This window comes from Saccoglossus kowalevskii, chromosome 2 (assembly GCF_978046115.1).
Source record: "Saccoglossus kowalevskii chromosome 2, keSacKowa6.1, whole genome shotgun sequence".
NCBI classification, from domain to species: domain Eukaryota; kingdom Metazoa; phylum Hemichordata; class Enteropneusta; family Harrimaniidae; genus Saccoglossus; species Saccoglossus kowalevskii.
The window spans coordinates 20,971,503-20,992,129 of NC_140642.1; the positions used below are offsets into that span (position 1 = coordinate 20,971,503).

A 20,627-nucleotide genomic window follows, 5' to 3' on the forward strand; every position below is an offset into this window, starting at 1 on the left:
TGTCTCTCATTTACATGCATGGATACCATCTTCATAAACTACAATGCCTTCTATGAGAATTTCTCAAAATCTACAACAAGTTCTGGCCTCCTTTGTAGCACATGATGTAACAAAAAATAAAGCAGTTAAAATAAAAGATGCCTGCACTATAGTATTCAGTACACATGCACCAATCAACGTGCTTCTACTTGTAGAGAATAACAGATTATCTGCCCTCTTCTAAAACACATGCTCATTGGTCAGTTGCTTTCATGATGTTTACTTATTAATATTCAGTAGCTTGCACATCCACCAATCAACATGCTTCTACTTGTAGAGAATAACAGATTATCTGCCCTCTCCTAAAACACATGCTCATTGGTCAGTTGCTTTTATGATGTTTACTCATTAATATTCAGTAGCTTGCACATGCACCAATCAACATGCTTCTACTTGTAGAGAATAACAGATTATCTGCCCTCTCCTAAAACACATGCTCATTGGTCAGTTGCTTTCACGATGTTTACTCATTAATATTCAAATTACATTTCCTAAAATATTACAGGCCATTTAGATGTACTTTATGTGTATGTAGTTTAGCATATTCTCATTTTGTATCTCGATTTTTTTGTTAATTTCATCACAGGTGAAGAAGCCCCAGAAATCTACAAGTCACATGCAAGATGAGCAGTATCTATCCAGGGTGTACGGAAAGGCATTGTATGGCCCAAAGAGGAAAACAGATAAAACAGGACCATATCTCCGATTCCAGAGTACGCCAGTCAAACCAGGTGGCACAAGACCTAAAGTTGTACAGGAAGTACAAGGTTTGTGCTTTACTATGATTTTACAGATTTTGTAACAATCATGGATCCATTTTCAAAAATTAATATTTTACAAATGTATTATGAATTGCAATTTATTTTTTTATTTATTTAGAGAAAATTTTTTTTTAAATTTATTTTATAGCGGTGAAGATGAAATCTTCGAAAACCCAAACCACTCCATCCCCCAAAAAACCGAAACTGATCAAAGAAAAAACAGAGTTCTACTTCAACCCATACCAACACCTGCCAACTAGAGGGACAGCTGTTCCTCCGATGCCTGGACAGTTGATACCCATGGCTATATCCCTTGGACAACCCAGGAGTGGTAGCGGGTTGTCACAGCCAGTTGTGATCAGTACCACCAGACCCGCTCGGGATCATGATGTCAGCAATGTTGCCATAGTTGAGATGCAAGCACCTGAAGAACCAAGGCGACCGCAGCTGGACATCCAGGTATGTATTAGAACATTAGAAGTGTCAGATACATTTCCTACTCTATTTCACTCTTGTTTTGTTGGCACACAGTATAGATGGGTGTTGAATTATGGTGATAACTGCAACATAGTAGCATTCATCTTTCATTGATGGGTGTCGGCTTATATCTTCTTATTAGTCACACAGTTGTTATAATTTATGTACATGTTATTCTTCATTCTGGCTTCATAAAATTAATAAATAAATGCATGACATTATAAATAAATAAATAAATAAATAAATAAATAAATAAATAAATATATAAATATATAAATATATAAATAAATAAATATATAAATAACAATAAATCAGAGGCATGTGCATAAACATATATTGTTTATATATAGGAAAATTTTTTTGGAGTCTATAGGAAAACAGAAGTTGATGATGAACATTTCTATCTAAACACTTAGGGACGACGTCAAAAGATCGATGTCGGATAACAAACTTATTTGCTTTAGTTTGGGGGTGGGGGTTTTGACCTCAAAAAGTTTCCATCCTACAAAAATAATTTTATTTTTTAATGAAGTAAAAAAAATCTTGGAGTATTTGTAGTTTGTTTTTTTCTCTATCCAATCATGGACAGAAATAACCGAAAAGGAAAAAAAACAACATTCAAGACGAGAAAATGTTTTGGTTCGAGTGTATATATTGCGTCAAGTGAGGTGAATTTGTAAAGACTTTTACACCCACCCACAACCAACTGCTATTCCATACTACTGTTCGATTATCAATTTGTATTTAATGGTGAATGTAGTCTGACGCCATGATCAATATTTATCAATTAAAGGAATTCAGTTTTTTATCCGACTTTGATCTTTTGACATCGTCCCTTAAACACTCTTCATATACTTCATGCTGTTTTAAAGTTCTTTTTTTTTCTATTTTTCTGATGTAGGTATTACCTAGCGTAGACATAGACTCTACACCGCCCACACCTGCACCTAGTGACCGCGTCTCACCACCAAAAGCACAGGTAAATTGACAATTAAACCCAAAGAATCAGACATTTATGGCAATGATTTATATATACAGATTTGATATTGTTACTGTTTAAAAAAAAAAAACATCATTCTATTTCACATCACCATAGCAACATTCTGATCAAAATAATTTCAGAACCATTTTAATCTAAAATATATTACAAATAGAACACAATTTCTCAATACCATAGATAATATTGAGACTATTATTGCATGCATTCCCTCTGCATTCTAGAATTTGATAAGGTCTTTTAACATCTAGCATCTAATAGAGGCTTATTAACATTGCATATTCAACACCCTGATGACACCGTGTTGTCTACCCGCCATGCTCTTCAGTGCTTACGTGACCTTAGAGGTGGTTTCTTGTTTAAAAAAAAGGGGGCTTATATTTATCTCGCCATAAGCTCAAATGGATAAACCTGACATTTGATCCTGGCTACAAAAGAATAAAACATGACTGGTATGCAAATCAGCTACTTGCCATGCATAAATTTGACATAAATAAATTTCATCCTGTTTGCACAAGAAAACAATGGTTTTTCTCATAAACATCACCACTGTATCATGATGCTACATTTCTGTGTCCTCTAGCGCAACTAACATTCTTACTCTTGCTACTCTATTTATTTCTATTCTGCCTGCTTTCCTCTGTGTGATCTAGGAATGCCTCATTAAAGACTATGATGATGTTAATTTTTCTAATTATGCAAATGAGCAATCCCAGGTAGGCTATGCATGTGAATTTACCTAGTTTACTGGTTGGTGTGTTTCAAACACAGTTATGTTAAATACACTAGCACCATCAAATTGTTTATGTGCGATATGAAACATATCCTGCACAACAATTGAGGCTCTTGGGGTACACAAGGTCTTTTTATGCTTCTCAAGCCTGGTATAAACAAGGAGCTGGTGATTGTTGGTGATGGCTGTTACTAGCATCATACTTTATTTGTTTATCAACCTACTGATGACATTATTACCGGAAGTCTACTTTTAGTTCCTGTTTACGTAGCAACCACAGCCTGATGCGTTGCTATATGAAGGCAAAATGTGTGTTTTTCATTCATTTTTCCTCTATTTTTTTCTTTATTTAACATTTCATAAACTGGGGTGGGAGGTATGCAAATATATCATGAGAGATTGATCAAAATTGAAAATATGAACTTTTGTTGATTAAATCAAAATTTGTCACCTTTCACGAAACAAACCTGCATAATTTTGTCTAATTTGTTTCAAAAATGTTGATCAATACCTGTAGCCAATAAAAAATACGCCCAATTGGTCTAAAATTTAGAAATTGTTGAAAAAATACATAAAAATGAGAAAAAAAGATCAATTCACTGCCAGAATTGTCTCTCAGCAACATTTTTGGCCCCAAAATATTTCATTTGTTAAACATTCTCTGCTTTCAATGTTTATTTTCGTAGAAAATGGAACTTTAAAGTTTTGCAGAATGTGATAAATTTTTTTAGCAGTTGTGGTCTCTACCTTAATTGCAGTAATTTTGCCAAACAAGATGAATGCAGCAAACAGTGTTCTTGATTGTACCATATCAAAATGCAGTACACAACCAAAACTAAATTTATACTCATTTTTAATTTCACTTCACTGTCATATTTGCCAAAAAATTCATGTTAAAATCTAAATCAAAAATTCTGTAATACATCGTTATATTTTTTGCACTAGAAATGTTCATGATTACGATAATTAAAGGTTTTTCGTTAAGACAAACTTTCTCCAAAACTGGCACAATTAAGGGAAATTTGTCTCTCAGGAGCAGTCATATAGTATATGATGTTACTTAACATTTTCATTATTTTATTATTGCCCAAATTAACGTTTAACTGATATCCTCCCTGCAGGTAGAAGAAAAAGACGACATGATAGACGGCACAGGAATATCGTTACCTGGATACGATGAATCCCCATCTGTGTACCATGGGCCGCCATTCCCACCTCAGCAGCCAGCCCCTCAAGTGGTAGCTGTACCCTCTAGTGATGTCTTGGCTGAAGAGATTGGCAGAAGAGACCTCTTTGAAAACAGAGCTATAGAATGGTATGTTAAGCAATTTATGTATATGCCTATAAACTATTGTGTTTTACTCTATCTCTGTCAATTTAAAGTAAATGTTATAAACCTTCATAATTTGTCAACATTGAATTTGACCTGCAAAAGGAAATTATTTCACTTTGTTCAAAATTGACAAAGAAATCTAGTAAAAAAGTAAAAAACCTGAAAACTTGCAAAATGCTACATCAAAGTTTTGGTCACAAAAGATGTGCTTCTAATAGAGCAAATACAGTACATATAATTCTATTGGAGATGTCCTTCTAATAGAGTAAATACAGTACATTTAATTTTATTGAAGATGTGCTTCTAATGGAGTAAATACAGTACATGCACTTTTGGAGATGTCCTTCTAATAGAGTAAATACAGTACATGTAATTCTATTGGAGATATGTTTCTAATAGAGTAAATTCAGTACATGTACTTCTATTGAAGATGTGCTTCTAATAGAGGAAATACAGTACATGTAATTCTAATGGAGATGTGCTTCTAATAGAGGAAATACAGTACATGTAATTCTATTGGAGATGTGCTTCAAATAGAGGAAATACAGTACATGTAATTCTAATGGAGATGTGCTTCTAATAGAGTAAATACAGTACATGTAATTCTATTGGAGATGTGCTTCTAATAGAGTAAATACAGTACATGTAATTCTATTGGACATGTGCTTCTAATAGAGTAAATACAGTACATGTAATTCTATTGGAGATGTGCTTCTAATAGAGGAAATACAGTACATGTAATTCTATTGAAGATGTGCTTCTAATAGAGGAAATACAGTACATGTAATTCTAATGGAGATGTGCTTCTAATAGAGTAAATACAGTACATGTAATTCTATTGAAGATATGTTTCTAATAGCGTAAATACAGTTTATGTACTTCTAATGGAGATGTGCTTTTAATAGAGTAAATACAGTACATGTAATTCTGTTGAAGATATATTTCTAATAGTGTAAATACAGTACATTAATTCTAATGGAGATGTGCTTCTAATAGAGTAAATACAGTACATGTAATTCTATTGGAGATGTGGTTCTTATAAAGTAAATACAGTACATGTACCGGTAATTCTATTGGAGATGTGCTTCTAATAGAGTAAATACAGTACATGTAATTCTATTGGAGATGTGCTTCTAATAGAGTAAATAAAATACAGTACATGTACTGGTAATTCTATTGGAGATGTGCTTCTAATAGAGTAAATACAGTACTGGTAATTCTATTGGAGATGTGCTTCTAATAGAGTAAATACAGTACGTGTACTGGTAATTCTATTGAAGATGTGCTTCTAATAGAGTAAATACAGTACATGTACTGGTAATTCTATTGGAGATGTGCTTCTAATAGAGTAAATACAGTACATGTACTGATAATTTTATTGAAGATGTGCTTCTAATAGAGTAAATACAGTACATGTAATTCTATTAGAGATGTGCTTCTAATGGAGAAAATACAGTACATGTAATTCTATTGGAGATGTGCTTCTAATAGAGGAAATACAGTACATGTAATTCTAATGGAGATGTGCTTCTAATAGAGGAAATACAGTACATGTAATTCTATTGGAGATGTGCTTCTAATAGAGTAAATACAGTACATGTAATTCTATTGGAGATGTGCTTATAATAGAGTAAATACAGTACATGTAATTCTATTGGAGATGTGCTTCTAATAGAGGAAATACAGTACATGTAATTCTATTGGAGATGTGCTTCTAATAGAGGAAATACAGTACATGTAATTCTATTGGAGATGTGCTTATAATAGCGTAAATACAGTACATGTAATTCTATTGGAGATGTGCTTCTAATAGAGGAAATACAGTACATGTAATTCTATTGGAGATGTGCTTCTAATAGAGGAAATACAGTACATGTAATTCTATTGGAGATGTGCTTATAATAGCGTAAATACAGTACATGTAATTCTATTGGAGATGTGCTTCTAATAGAGGAAATACAGTACATGTAATTCTATTGGAGATGTGCTTCTAATAGAGGAAATACAGTACATGTAATTCTATTGGAGATGTGCTTCTAATAGAGTAAATACAGTACATGTAATTCTATTGGAGATGTGCTTTTAATAGAGTAAATACAGTACATGTAATTCTATTGGAGATGTGCTTCTAATAGAGGAAATACAGTACATGTAATTCTATTGGAGATGTGCTTCTAATAGAGGAAATACAGTACATGTAATTCTATTGGAGATGTGCTTATAATAGTGTAAATACAGTACATGTAATTTTATTGGAGATGTGCTTCTAATAGAGGAAATACAGTACATGTAATTCTATTGGAGATGTGCTTCTCATAGAGGAAATACAGTACATGTAATTCTATTGGAGATGTGCTTCTAATAGAGTAAATACAGTACATGTAATTCTATTGGAGATGTGCTTCTAATAAAGGCAATAGATTAGGTACGTTTATTTTATTGTAATATTTCTCATGAACATGTTTCTTTCTGTTTTCCAGGGTTGAACAAGAACTGATGGCAAGAATAATAAGTCAGATGCGTCCACGAGAGGAAGACGAACCAGATATCTTGAGACCAGACAGTCCAGTCAGTAGCGAAGCGACAGATGAGAGTGTCATTGGTGAGTAGTTACTTCATGCCAGATATCTTGTTACCAGAATAACAGCAGTGCCTTCAATGAAAAAAAATCTCATGAGCGTTTTTTTCATTTAAATGTTCTTTTTTTTTTGCTGGCATCTCATAGTGTTAGCTCACAACACTATGAGTTCTGTTGTCGGCATTACAAAAATGGCAGAGTAATTCAAAAACATTTTGTGCTGCTAGATAAGTGGAGAACAGAAGTATAAGTGGCGTAGGTATCTGGTTGCCTCTTGACATTTCAATTTTGTAGTATACGATGTATCCTTGGGGCATACGGAGGTTTTCTTTCACATCACTGTCATTGCAGTGCTGTTAGGGATTTATGCATACATTCTGCTTAATAGTATTTATTTATTGTCAATATTTATCCAAAGAAACTGAAAACTGATTTTGGTGCATTTTTCACATTTTAAAATTTCTTTGTTGATTTTGGAGCTAATGAACATAATTTTTCATTAGATAAAAGTCTTGATGAAACATTTTTTTTTAAATAAGCGTGTCAATAAATATCAACTTTCAAGTGTTCAGCAGTCAAAAGTCAAAACGTTAAAAACAATAAAGTTGTCATCACAGGTGTAAGTTTTTTTAAAATGTTTGAATCATCATTGTTGATCCTCTTGTCTTTTCTCCTTTTTTTCTTTCTTATTCTTGATTGTTGTGAATCTTGTCTCTCCATAGTTGATGGCATGGGCAATGCTGGCCTGCAGTTATTTGTAGACTCAGGTCACCCTGTCAGTTCTGATCTTGTCAATGCACTGGTCAGAGAAGTGATAGAGGAAAAACTAGCAGCTATGTTAGGACAGCAATTAGCAGATCGGCAACGACCAAGATCACCACCTCCGTCACCAAGACAAGTGGTCGAAGAGCAACCGCCTCGACAACCAACTCCACCGGTATGGTAGATATTAATTTAATCCATATGGGATGTTTTGGGTGTCGCTATTACTAAGAAGTGGGCCTTTAATACACTTCACACCTGTGGTTTTAAAAGCAAATAATTTGTTAAATTGCGACTGTTATGCAGATATATTTTTTATCATTTGTATTTTTTTTCAGCCGTTCATACCAAGAGAACGAGTATCAACCCCTGTTGTTACGCCGCATGCAAGTCCAATACACACACCTCCACCACCTGCTGTCCGATCCCCGCTTGATACCCCTGATGTAACACCAGAGGGCTCTATTGTGATGGTTCCTGAGTCTGAAACGGACAGTGACATGAGAGAGCCAACCCCTCCACCTGGTATGAATAAATCATTATTATATTATATTTGTTTTGTTTTTCCATTCCATGTGCTGAAACAACTGGAATGTAGTTTTGTCACATCTACCCTCTAGAGGGGTGATGCATACCTGCGTTTTAGGGCAGTCAAATCAATTATTGAGAGTAAGTATACTGCCCTCTATAGGTTAAGAACTGATATTAGCTATGAAAGTCAGGGCGCCCCCAAACTTTGTGTATGAAAATGATTTTGTTTTACCATATATATAAAAATATTTAACAATGTCTTGACATTATCTAGATGTCCACAAAGAGATCACACCAGAGTTTGAAATTGATACATGATCTTTTTTTTTGTACAACACAACAGAACCCACCCCAATAAAGATGCCAGATTCGCCTGTTCAAACTCCTATCAGTACTCCACCCAGGACACCCCCACCTAAAGCACCAACACCCCTGCCATCACCAAGGGACTCACCGATACCATCTGTGCAGGAACCCTCTCCATCGCCATCACCAAAACCCTGGACGGAGGAGGAGCTCCCAATTGATGAAGAACTGCCATCAAGAGATCGTGAAGAAGAGCCACTAAGACCAGTGTAAGTGGGAACAGCCTTGCAGTCTGAATTTAGTGTAGCCTTGATCATGTCAGACAGATCTGCTCTTGTCTGCCAACCACAAAAACAAGACATGTAGAACCTTTCAATAGACTTAAATACCTGTGATAAAAACTTGTGCAGCCTTTGGTTCCCTGTTTTCAATCACCAAAAATAAACATCATCTTCCCTAGGCTCATACTAGCTCCTCTGTGTTGCTAGTACTGCAAATAGCTCTAGACAGTTCAGAAATTATATTGATGCAGATAGATTTTATTTTATATTATCTTCGCATTTATGAATGTGCTGTCTTAAAATAAATTAATTATAAATCAAAGTTGTATTAAAAAACTATAACTTCTTTTTATGTTCCAGTGTACTCACTCTTGAGCCTGACATAGAAGGTGGCGATGTCATCCAAATCCCAATTCTGACACCTCCAAAACGAGCTACTCCACCTCCGTCATCACCGTCAGATGTCAGCTCTTCGTCACCAGAGCCGTCAACATTTACAGAAACCACAGACAGAGACATCAGTGATGGGGAGTGGCTTCTCAGTAGGAGTGAGGGTCAGATTCTACCCAAAACAAGTAAGAACTCATAGTTTTAATTCGTTGTATCTCTCACCACTGGTTAGACTTGCTTACTAGTCTTATTGTTTTTTGAAATAAGGAAAGAAGAGAAAAATGGGGAATGTACAAAATAGTGCAGTGTTTGCGAAAATGGAGAGTGATTGTGAAAAAACGACTTGTGTCTCTTTGGTAACCAGTTGGATGAAACACTGCACCTTTTCTGTGGGCCTAACAAACTGAGCAATAAACCTGTTTCTGATGTAGTCAGTGTCCTTTGTAGCCTAATCTTTCCAATACTAACTCAATGATACAGTCATTCAAGGACATCACAAAAAGTTGAACAATAAAAGTGTGAACAAAAAATACATTTCTTTCTTTAAGGGCACATACAACGGATATATCTGTGAACATTCCACAATTTTGCATTTTTGCTATTTTCAAGGATTCTTTTAATTTTTTCATTTTCCCCCAAAAAAGTGACATTCAAGCAAGTCTAACCAATGGTGGTGTGAGTTTGTTTGCATAACTAATTTTTACCTTTGAAAAGAGTCAAACTAGCAGATATTTTGGCAAACAAGATACAACACTCATGTGTGACTCATACAAAACAAACACAAACTTGATTGGCTACACAAGCCAACAGTCAGACCAATCAAACAACAGCTTGTTTGGCTACACAAGCCAACAGTCAGACCAATCAAACAACAGCTTGTTTTTTTATTCACTTGTGTTCTGAGTCAACTGACAGATTTTTAAAGTTTGACCATAGAGGGCGATGTTGCAGATTGAAGGTTTACAAATCCACTGTTTTTAACAGACCTCAATGTTTTGTTACCTGTTTAGGATTGGGTCAAGATGGTTTCCGTGTAGCTTTCGACCATCAAGCTAATAAACCAGATGATTCTGGGAGTAGTCGGGACAGTACATTGCATGAAACAGAAGACATCGAAGCAGATGTAACGCAGGTAAAATTGTCTCACATGAAACCATTTGTATGTACATATATGTTATTTCTTCTTCTCTATGGACCTCGTTCATCAATTATTTTTATTTTTGACCACTGGGTTTTGTATAAAAGAAAGGATAACCAAAATTACCACTTGTCCTCAACATGTAACTGCAACCGTGACTATCAAAGAATTTTGTACTCATGGATTTTACTTTTTTTACAAGCACAGTAATTTACTAGCACTGATTAGTTTCCTTTTTGCAGAAATGAACGATTTTTTTTGTCACATAATTTCAGCTATCAAATGCTGTTATATTTTCAGCATAGATAATAAAAATAAATGACATTACATTGGTGGCTGTGTGATGCAGTCCACTCAGGAAACATACATATTTGTGCTTGGAATTAATATTTCCAATATTTCTTTTTAAGGCATTTAGTGAAGGAGAGGTGTTAGGCAAGAAAATACCGATCCATAAAGACCCGATGTTAGCTCTACTTGCCCGTCTCAGTCAACAAGCCTCGGTTGTAATGCCGTCCCAAGAAGCTAATTACCTCCATCCAGCTACTCAAACGTCAGAAGCCGAAATTAGTGCCGGTGAAGTCAGCTGGGGTCAACGACCTAGCTACACTACAGTTGCTGAGAAGATTGTCTATGGGCAATCTGGGCATCTGAAACCGGAGAAATCCAGATCCACTGCGAGACAGCTTCAGTCGGGATCCCCTGGCGAAGTTGAATTAACATCGGGTGATCGTCCTTTGAGAGTCTCCGAACTTGATAGCCCTAAATCAGGCAGATCACCGAAGAGCAAACACTCGAAGTCTCCAAGATCTCCAAAGTCACCAAAGTCACCTAAATCTCTGTCACAAAAAACGCCTAGTCGAGTGATCCAAGTTGGTAGGTCAGAGTCACCTAGGAGTCCTCGTGCATCATCTGCTAGTAGGGTAATTCGAGTGGGTGGAAAACCAGCATCACCGCCACCATCATCACGGGTCATTCATTTTAGTGGCTTGGATGATGAACAGCCAGCTGACGATATGCCTCAAGGTCAGTCTACAATCTTCTTTTTTTTTACTTCTTTTTTTTAAATATTTTTTGTGCCAGGCGACAGTTCCGGACATTGAGTGTCACTGTTGTTTCTCCTGACTTTTTTTTTCTGTATGTGCAAATTGAAAGTGCTCGTGACGACACATAGTGCATTTTGCCACAGAAGTCATATTCATGTTTGGGACTACATGACAGGGCTGTGTGGCCATCTCTCTGTCGAATGGCAATTTGTAATGCGCTATCCTGGCGTCAACCAGGCCCGGTCGAACACAAGCACCTGCGGACCTTAACCAAGGTTCCCCCAAAGTCACATTCGTTAGTGAATGAATCTCGGCCAGTGGAATTGGCCTTCCCATTGTGTCTGTGGCACACTCACCCAGGGTAGGGGTTGACCCTTTGATGTTCAACCTAAGGTAGGATTTGAACTTGGGTCTACCGATAATGAGTATGATGCGACAACAACTATGCTACCAGTGACCGGTATAATCTTCTTTTGTATAATTTTTGACTCCCATGTGCGAAGCACAAAATGGGAGTCCTTGCAGTTAGTGTGTCTGTATGTGTGTGTGTGTGTGTATGTGTGTATGTGTGTCCGACTGTTCCACTGCTATCTCAAGAACCATACATCGGTTTTTGATGAAACTTGGTGCATAGATGCTCTGGGCCAATACGCAGATTTGATTAGGTTTTGGTAAAAATCCATGCTCGTTAATTACCTAATTTGCATGATAATTAGCTAATTTTTAGCTGTTCAATGACTGTTCCACTGATATCTAAAGAACCACTCATTGGATTTTGATGAAACTTGGTACTAGTACATAGATGCTCTGAACTAATGCTAGGTTTTGATTAGTTTTTGGTAATAATCCGTGGATACTAATTACCTAATTTGCATAATGATTAGTCAATTTTCGGTTTTTCCACTGATATCTCAAGTACTAATCATCACATTTCAATGAAACTTGGTACATAGATGTCATATGACACTACACAGACCTGATAGTTTTTATGGTAATATCAGTACATATAATTACATTAATTTTCAGCTTTTGATATAAGTAGTGAGCATTACATTTCAATGAAACTTGGTACTTACATACTCAAGGACTATGCAGAGATTGATTGTTTCGGATAAATATTTGTGCATATTAATCACCTAATTTGCATAATTAATTAATTTTCAGCTTTTCCACGGGTATCTCAAGTACTAATCATCGCATTTCAATGAAACTTGGTACATAGATCCTTTAGGACTATGCAGAGACCTGATTAGTTTCAGGGTAAATAATTGTGCATATTAATTACCTAATTTGCATAATTAATTTTCAGCTTTTCTACTGATATCTAAAGTACTAATCATCACATTTCAATGAATCTAGAATGACGCAGAGACCCAATTAGTTTTTGGTAAATATTTGTGCATATTAATCACCTAATTTGCATAATTAACCAATTTCAAACTTTCACACTGATATCTCAGGTACTAATCATCACATATCAATGAATGTTTATACATGGATGCTGTAGGACAATAGACAGACCTGGATAATTGTGGGTTAAAATCTGTACATATTAATTACCCAATTTGCATAATTAACCAATTTTAAGCTTTCACACTGATATCTAAAGTACTAATTTCATTTTAATGAAACTTAGTACAAAGATGCTCTAGGACAATGTACAAACCTAATTTGTTTGGGGTAAAACTCTGTTCATATTATTTCCCTAATTAGCATAATAATTCATAATTGTTTGGTTCTAATCACATTTCAATTAAACTTGGTACATAGAGTTTTTGTTACATTGCGCAGACCTCATTAGTTTTACAATCAAATCTGTTCATGTTAATTTTCTGATTTGTATAATTAGTTTTCAGCTAAGTAATTTCAAATTATATTTAATGTGTCTCCAATACTCTCAGCACATGGGAGTTCTTTCTAAGCTTTCTTTGATTTGTTCATTGAAGAGCAAATTTATTTGACATGATGGAAATTGTGAATAGAGTATGAGAATTAGCTTCAAATTCAGTGTATATACCAGTACTATTAAAAGAGGTGTTTCATATTTTGGTGTTTCAAAATGAGGTGTTTCATATAACATTTTAAAAATATTTTGCCACTATTAAGAGTCGGTAGTACTGATTGTACATGCGTCTAATTTCCTCTTCTTACTCACACAGGTATGGCACAAAGTACCAATGATCTCGAAGCGCAGACCCCGGATCAGATGCAACTTGATGCTTTGATCCTCTCTGGTTATTTGTCCCAAACATTCAGCCAATCAGATGGCGCCATTAGCGAAATGGACAGATCCAAGTTACCATCTGGCTTGACTCTAGGGGGAAGCGCTCCCGGTACTTTACTAGTAACCCTACCATCGGCCGAAGAAAGTGTTGAAGATTTTGACATATCAGGTGCAAGTTTTGAGCAACAAGATGACAGTACTATCAGCGATGTCTCCGAATTCAGTGCAGCTCAACTATAAACTTTGATAAAGTGCTGTAGTCATTGATTAAATACAGATCAACTTTATGACTCATTCAGATAACTAGCAGATACTTTAATGATGAACCAGTTCACAGTGTACCTGATATCTTACTGGTTTAATAAATATTATTGCACACACAAAAAAGTCATACAAGATGACAAATAATTTACATAATTTTCCATATCCTAAAAACTGCCAGTTCTGACACATCCAAATTGTGATATACATGTATCAGCTGTGAATATTTAAAATTTTCTGTATATAGTTGGCGTGGTGTAAATAATGTTGTAAATCTCGTTAATGGTACTTTCATCACACGTTGCCTTGACAATCTGATAATCTTATACTTGTTAAATCATATCTTGAATCAGGAGAATAACACAGAAATCATTTACAAATAACTTGTTTTTCTTTTTGGAACTACAATCAGATGAATAAATTATGAAGTGTCACAATGTTTCCTACTGCCATTCCATTGTGTTGTATTGATATCAGTCTGGTGTCTAAAATTGTGAAGTATCAGAACAGAAGTGTGTGGTAAACTTACTAAGTATCTGTAATATGTAGTGTAATAAGTTTAGTGATGATGTACGTTTTATTATGTGTTTCTATCCTCTCTTATTTGTTATGTGTTTTTTTCACAATTTTCTATTTCTGGCGAATTTTACCAAAGTTATCTTGTTATTTTCTGTTTAACAATTACTTTAAACATGCATTCACACCTTGTAACGTGTTTATATATCTGCTCACCACAAATACTTGACAAAAAAAATATCATATATGGATCTGCTTTGGCAACATTGTCCACATGTTGTTATATTATTAAACTGGACATGACATTAACAGTGAACAACACTACCGTATTATTTTATTTTTGGACGCAAACCATTCATTCTTTAGTTGGGCATAAATATCTCCTAAAAGTTGACGAGAAGTCATGTTTTGAACAGTCGTACATTAAAATCACATTTCCCATGATGCATCGGTGTAATCCCAGAGCTGTGCTTCATACTTGACCTCTATAGCTGTCTCTATATACAAGCAATGATGTCAAATCACATACATGAAAAACCTCTATCCTTATACTCCAAAAAACCTATAGATCTATTTTCAAGGCATGTGCATAGCCATTAATTTTCATAAAATGGATCAAAGCTCAGCTGTTCTACAACTGGGATTTTCATAATTAATGAGCACGAGTCAAGGACAGGTTTGTCAGGGGCATCTTTTCTGTCATCTATTTTCTCTTTCTGTATTGATTTCTTAAATGTTGGACATTATATTCTGTTTTTTTTTATAGCTACGATAAATGATTCATGTATTTTTAAATCATCACGATGTATCTCAATATATTTGTTCATTTCCTCACTCCATGTACAGTTTTTAAAGATAAATAGGAGGAATATGAAAGTTGATTACTTACGAATTAGAGGCTACAGTAAACTTATCTACATTGTACATGATGAAATTTACTTTAATTAATTGAGAGATTTAATCCTAATCAAGCAATAATAAAATATATTTTACATAATCAATTTGAAATATGTATTGTCTGTGTTTTCTTTGCCGTTTATTCTAAAAATTCTTCCATTCTATGCAAAATTATTTTTAATTCCCGATTCATATGTCATCTTCCAAGATGGAGGAATTGGCATATTTTAGTTTTTTCCTCCAGAAAGGCCAACGGAAATATTAGAATAAATGAAATGATTTTTATTTCCAATTCAAACTATGTACATATTCCTTTAGCCAGTTAAGGTATTCCCTTCTCATCTATGATGGTGACACCCCCCCTTGCCTCTACACAGGCACTCCTTTTAGAAAATATTTCTTTATCTAGATCCCACATGAAGCCCAGATTGTTTTAGTTTACAGTAACATTCATTCCACATGTATTTTGAATTTTTCAAAAAACAACCCTTAGTTTGGGTTCATTAAAATGCTATTTGGTCTAGCAAACAACTGTATTGAAAAATACAGTTTTTGTCAATATTGCATATTTAAATTTGGTTGCCACGTTATTAGCATATTACATTGTGAGGTAGTTTATTGAAATTCATTTCTGTGTAGCTGACCTTACAAAGCTGCACACCTGATTTACCGGTGACTTTGACTTCATTAGCAAAGTTCACTGACATCTAATTACTGATAAACATGAAGGTTATTTGAGTTCATTCCCTGCAGAATCCATTGTTTGCAAATGAAGGCATCAACCATTTTTGTGTTAGGGACATAGGTCTAAACAGGGACTGGGTCAAGTTGAAATTCAAAAAAATACATGTAAATAAAAAAACTGGGTAATTCATATGCAGGATTTTGTGTCCGAAATGCATTGCTGCTTGAATTTTGCCAATATTATAATATTTGGACATCAAGTGAGCTTGAATCATTAAGTGCAGGTATACATACATGGTAATCAGGATGAAAACTATTTGACAAACATAAAGCCATTACTGACAGTCTTTTCCTCAAAACATTTTGATACAAAAGTTTCAGTTATTTTCTTAAAATTTAAATGGATCAAACAAACAGAACTTTACATTGCTCTTGTTCTTTGATAAAAACGTCAAATGATAAACCAGCTAGCTTTTATGAAAACAAGTCAGAGGGACTACTTTATTGCACGTTACAAAACCTGACAATGGTAGTGAAAGGGTCAAAGATATTTGTGAAATAAACCATAATTTTAGGTTAACTAACAAATTATCAATATAAAAGCACTTTCTCAGCACTAAATCAATCTATAGTAAATATCAGTACCCTGATGCAGTGGGATAATGATAGTTTTATGGTCTCTCTCTCAATTAAACAGTGCTTCTATTGATTCAGCTGTAATTTTCATAGGGGTTAGTGACAATCTGATTGGTCGGTGATGGACATAAAATAAAATGCAGTGTTGACAATTAACTTTTCCTGTCCACTTAATACCCATCCCAGCCTAATAAATTATAGGCTAACAGGTCAGATTTGTGAAAAGGAGGTGGGGTGGGTGAATTCACATATTAACATTAAAGTATTAAGCATAGTTAAAAACTATATTTAACATTGCAACTATAGTTAAGTAAAATATGTAATATTATGTAATGCCCACATATACATGGTAATACACTTCTTTCAGATTTCCATGGATGTTCTTAACTGTAAATTTGTTGATTCACATTCAAACGAGAGGTTATGATTCACTATATGGCTTGAAAATCATTTTCCTTCTGTTTAGTTGCTAAACATGGACATACTGTAAAACTAATTATTTTCACTGGCATTTAATTTTACTGTTTTGATGTCTTGAGCATATTCACTGGGTTTTAAGTTCGCAAACTTGGCAGGGAAACAATGAGCTCTAATGTTATTTTACATGTTTACATAGATTTAATATTGCAGATTTTATTCATGGTGAATAGAGAGATTTAAAACCTACGAATAATAAATTCATTTACAGTGTATGTCTTAACATTTCAATTAATCTAGGTATTAAAATAGAAAAAGAAAAAAAACTGGCAAGAAAACATTTATTTAGTAACAAACCCTCAGACTGACATCAAAGAAAAGAAAACAGGTAACTATTGTAGTTCAGTCAACTACACAACACGCAAACACTTCGTGGGCAGAAATATCACAAGTAGACAATGGCTGTAGGACTTTTTTAAGTTTTATCGGTATCCCCAGTAGGACATCCAGGTTCATTTACTCTCGTTAATATATATTACTGACTATTCCAGTAAGAATGTCGTGTAAAAAAGATAAAAATTGGAATACATTCCATGAATACTAGTAGCTGAAGGAACCATTTGTGATTTTAGTAGAATTACCACACCCCTCTTCCTGTACACACAAGCCACAAAGAGCTAGTAAAACGGTCAACTCTACTATGTGATCTATATATCCACAAGCTGTTCTTTGTTCACTCGTTGAACAATGCTATGACTGTTCTATGTGTACTGTTTTATGCTAACCATGCGTTTATTGTGGGTCAAGCATTGCAAAGAATATTGAGTAGTTCCAAACTCAAACAATCTTTTGCAGTTGGTCAGAAATTCTTTAAATTTCAAAGACTAATCCTGTGCATTTGTAAAATATCAGATGATTGCCAGATGATTTCTTACAGCCATTTAAAATTTACAAATGTTTATAAACAATGAAAAAGAACAGTACAGTCAATTTCATGAAGGCATTAATGTTTTTTATGAAAATTTATAAAACATTTACTATGGAAGATCCTCGCACTTAATTTATAGAAAATTAATTATATAAAATTATAAAAGACATTCATGCTTTTTATGAAATTTACTGTGTTCCAGAGATAAAATATTATCAATCCTTCCTGTTGTCCAATTAAGACAATTCAAACTCCAAGGTGTAATGTTTCAGCTCATTACTGCTTCTATGAAATCATATGAGCAGAAAATTTTTTGCAGGCTAATTCTCGCTTTATCGATCCATTATCATCACTTACAAAGATACAGTCCAGAGGCTCAACTATCAATTTTCGTGCATTCTGAGACTCGCAACCTATAAAGTGCATTCCTTGCAAAAATAATTTCAGAAAGATCCATTAAAATTAGCTGTCAGAAAATCAAATTATCCAGGTCAAGCTGTTCCAGGCTTCGCACAGCCTAAAGCTGATCATACGTCATCACAGCTAAAAACATTCCAACTCAATAATTGTGAATACCATATCTACTTTGTTACAGAGGTGTTTCTAGGGTCAATTTTTGTTTAAGATCTAGTATACAATTTTTGGTTTATGTGCATTTTGATTTGAAATGAACTTCTATTGAAGCAAACACAGTACTCGTACAAATACTTTGAAACCCGAGAATTTATAAACTTTTGTTTAGTACACACTAGGAGCAACGGACTAAACAGACTGCAGTTCACATACTATAATGTAAATGATTTATCATGCACACAGTAAACTCAGACAAGAACACAAATATTTTTTTTACTGCACTTTTAACCCTTACCCAGGGCACAGCTGTTTTTGGGGTCATGTTGTTTACGATGATTACCTAAATCATTATCTTAATACACAATATGATGTAACCTTCATCTTTCTCAATAACAGAGATTTTGTTCAGCTCAATTCAATAGAATGTTGACCTCAATACAAGTCATATATATTAAAAACATAGTTGAAGTCTGGTGACCTTGCCCTTTGTTATATAATATAATTCCCTTTATCATAGTTTGTTTCAATATAAATATGCATTTTCATAATTAATTTTGAATACAAACAAGTTTTGGGATTGAACCAACAGTGGGGAATCAGTCTACCAAATGTCCTTTAAAGATGTAAATATCTTACAAAAACATTGGTGCCTTATTTGTTTAATTATTTTAAGGGACATAATTTCCAGCTTTATTCAAAGTAATTCAGATATTTTAGTATAAAAACAAATGCCTCATCGCAAAAAAAAAAAAAGTGCTGCATTCAGACGTGAATAGATTCATAAGACATGCAAGATAACAGAACATCTTAGCTGGCTTTTGTCCAAGTATTTTGTACAGGTGTCTGTCAAAAATTAATGATTCACTGAGACAAATATGAACTGCCTCATTGTGTGACTACTGTATTATATGAAAAGTAAAAAAAACACCCTTTATGAATAGCTATCATGTTGCAAGCACTGCTTTGTATGCAAATCAACTTAAATAGTTAGTTGGTGTCCAGTAGAGGGAGAAGTCAACAGTACTGTTGCCTCCTGAGAATCTACATCTTCAAACACTGCAATCTTTGAAGTGTGTTTTTAAACCAGTATTATAAAAACTATCATTCTGTTCTAATAACTGAAACATATATTTTCATTTGTCAAATGAACTGTTTGTCAAATACAGAATACATATATTTTAGAACAATTTTCTTTTTAAAATGTGGATGAATTGTTTTGCTTTTTATGTATTTTTTATGTATTGTTTTTGATTTGGTAACTTTGAACTAAACAGATTTTCTATTAGCTTCAGATCTTGATCAAAGTTTGGCACCCAATTCATAGGAGTGCTTATACATACAGGACATCTGTTGTTCAAACTCAGGGAAGACTTCATACTGATGAATAAGGTGACCAAGTTTGGTAAAGTTTGGAATAGAATTAGTAAAGTTATTATGCACACTAACAATTATTAACGACGACGACGACAACGTCGGACAAAATTTTTCCCTTAATATACCTTTCCCTTCCATCTTTGATGGTACGGGCAAGGTAATGAGCCAGGGTATGGCTTAACAACAACAGTAGTACTCGTATAAATAATAAAACCACATACTATTTTACTAATTTCATGCTATTGTAGCATTTCCCAGCCTTCAATTAATTAAGATTCAATGCCAATAATATCCTTGATGTTAAAATATTGAAATAATTGCACAATACTGGTTTGCCAAGTGTGAAAATATTGCCCTCACATTATTAACAAAAAATCTGAGTATTATGGGATCAACCATTTTTATTTTTATACTGAGGAACAAATCTGGATTGATTAACGATTCAAATTGACCAATGGCATGGTATTTCTTCATTGATTCATCTTAACAGGGCAGCAGTAATTTGACAGCATACAAAAATTGCACATATTTGTACACAAAACACTGGTATTTGTAAACAGACCATTATATTCTAATTTAAAGAAAAAAATAGTGCGCAAATATGTTCAAAATATTTCAGTTACATCTTTTTTTTAATTACAATTTCACAACACTGGCAACAAAAAATTGACCAATCAACTGTACATACTATATATATATATAAGAAATAAATTTGTAGAAGTTTTGTGTGATGTGGTACCCTTTT

General features: G+C 34.2%; 1 protein-coding gene across 1 annotated transcript in view; it reads left to right on the top strand.

The window, feature by feature from the left end:
* The window catches only part of LOC100369084 (protein TALPID3-like), a 72,733-nt gene extending 57,352 nt beyond the window's left edge, over positions 1 to 15,381 (top strand). The window contains exons 14-25 of the mRNA XM_085492666.1: positions 626 to 806; positions 949 to 1,259; positions 2,179 to 2,256; positions 4,129 to 4,322; positions 6,821 to 6,942; positions 7,641 to 7,855; positions 8,019 to 8,205; positions 8,555 to 8,786; positions 9,159 to 9,373; positions 10,199 to 10,320; positions 10,737 to 11,352; positions 13,532 to 15,381. Of these exons, the coding sequence (XP_085348792.1) occupies positions 626 to 806; positions 949 to 1,259; positions 2,179 to 2,256; positions 4,129 to 4,322; positions 6,821 to 6,942; positions 7,641 to 7,855; positions 8,019 to 8,205; positions 8,555 to 8,786; positions 9,159 to 9,373; positions 10,199 to 10,320; positions 10,737 to 11,352; positions 13,532 to 13,836 (2,778 nt within the window). The 3' untranslated portion in view covers positions 13,837 to 15,381. The remainder of the gene's footprint in view (positions 1 to 625; positions 807 to 948; positions 1,260 to 2,178; positions 2,257 to 4,128; positions 4,323 to 6,820; positions 6,943 to 7,640; positions 7,856 to 8,018; positions 8,206 to 8,554; positions 8,787 to 9,158; positions 9,374 to 10,198; positions 10,321 to 10,736; positions 11,353 to 13,531) is intronic.
* Positions 15,382 to 20,627: the final 5,246 nt, after the last annotated feature.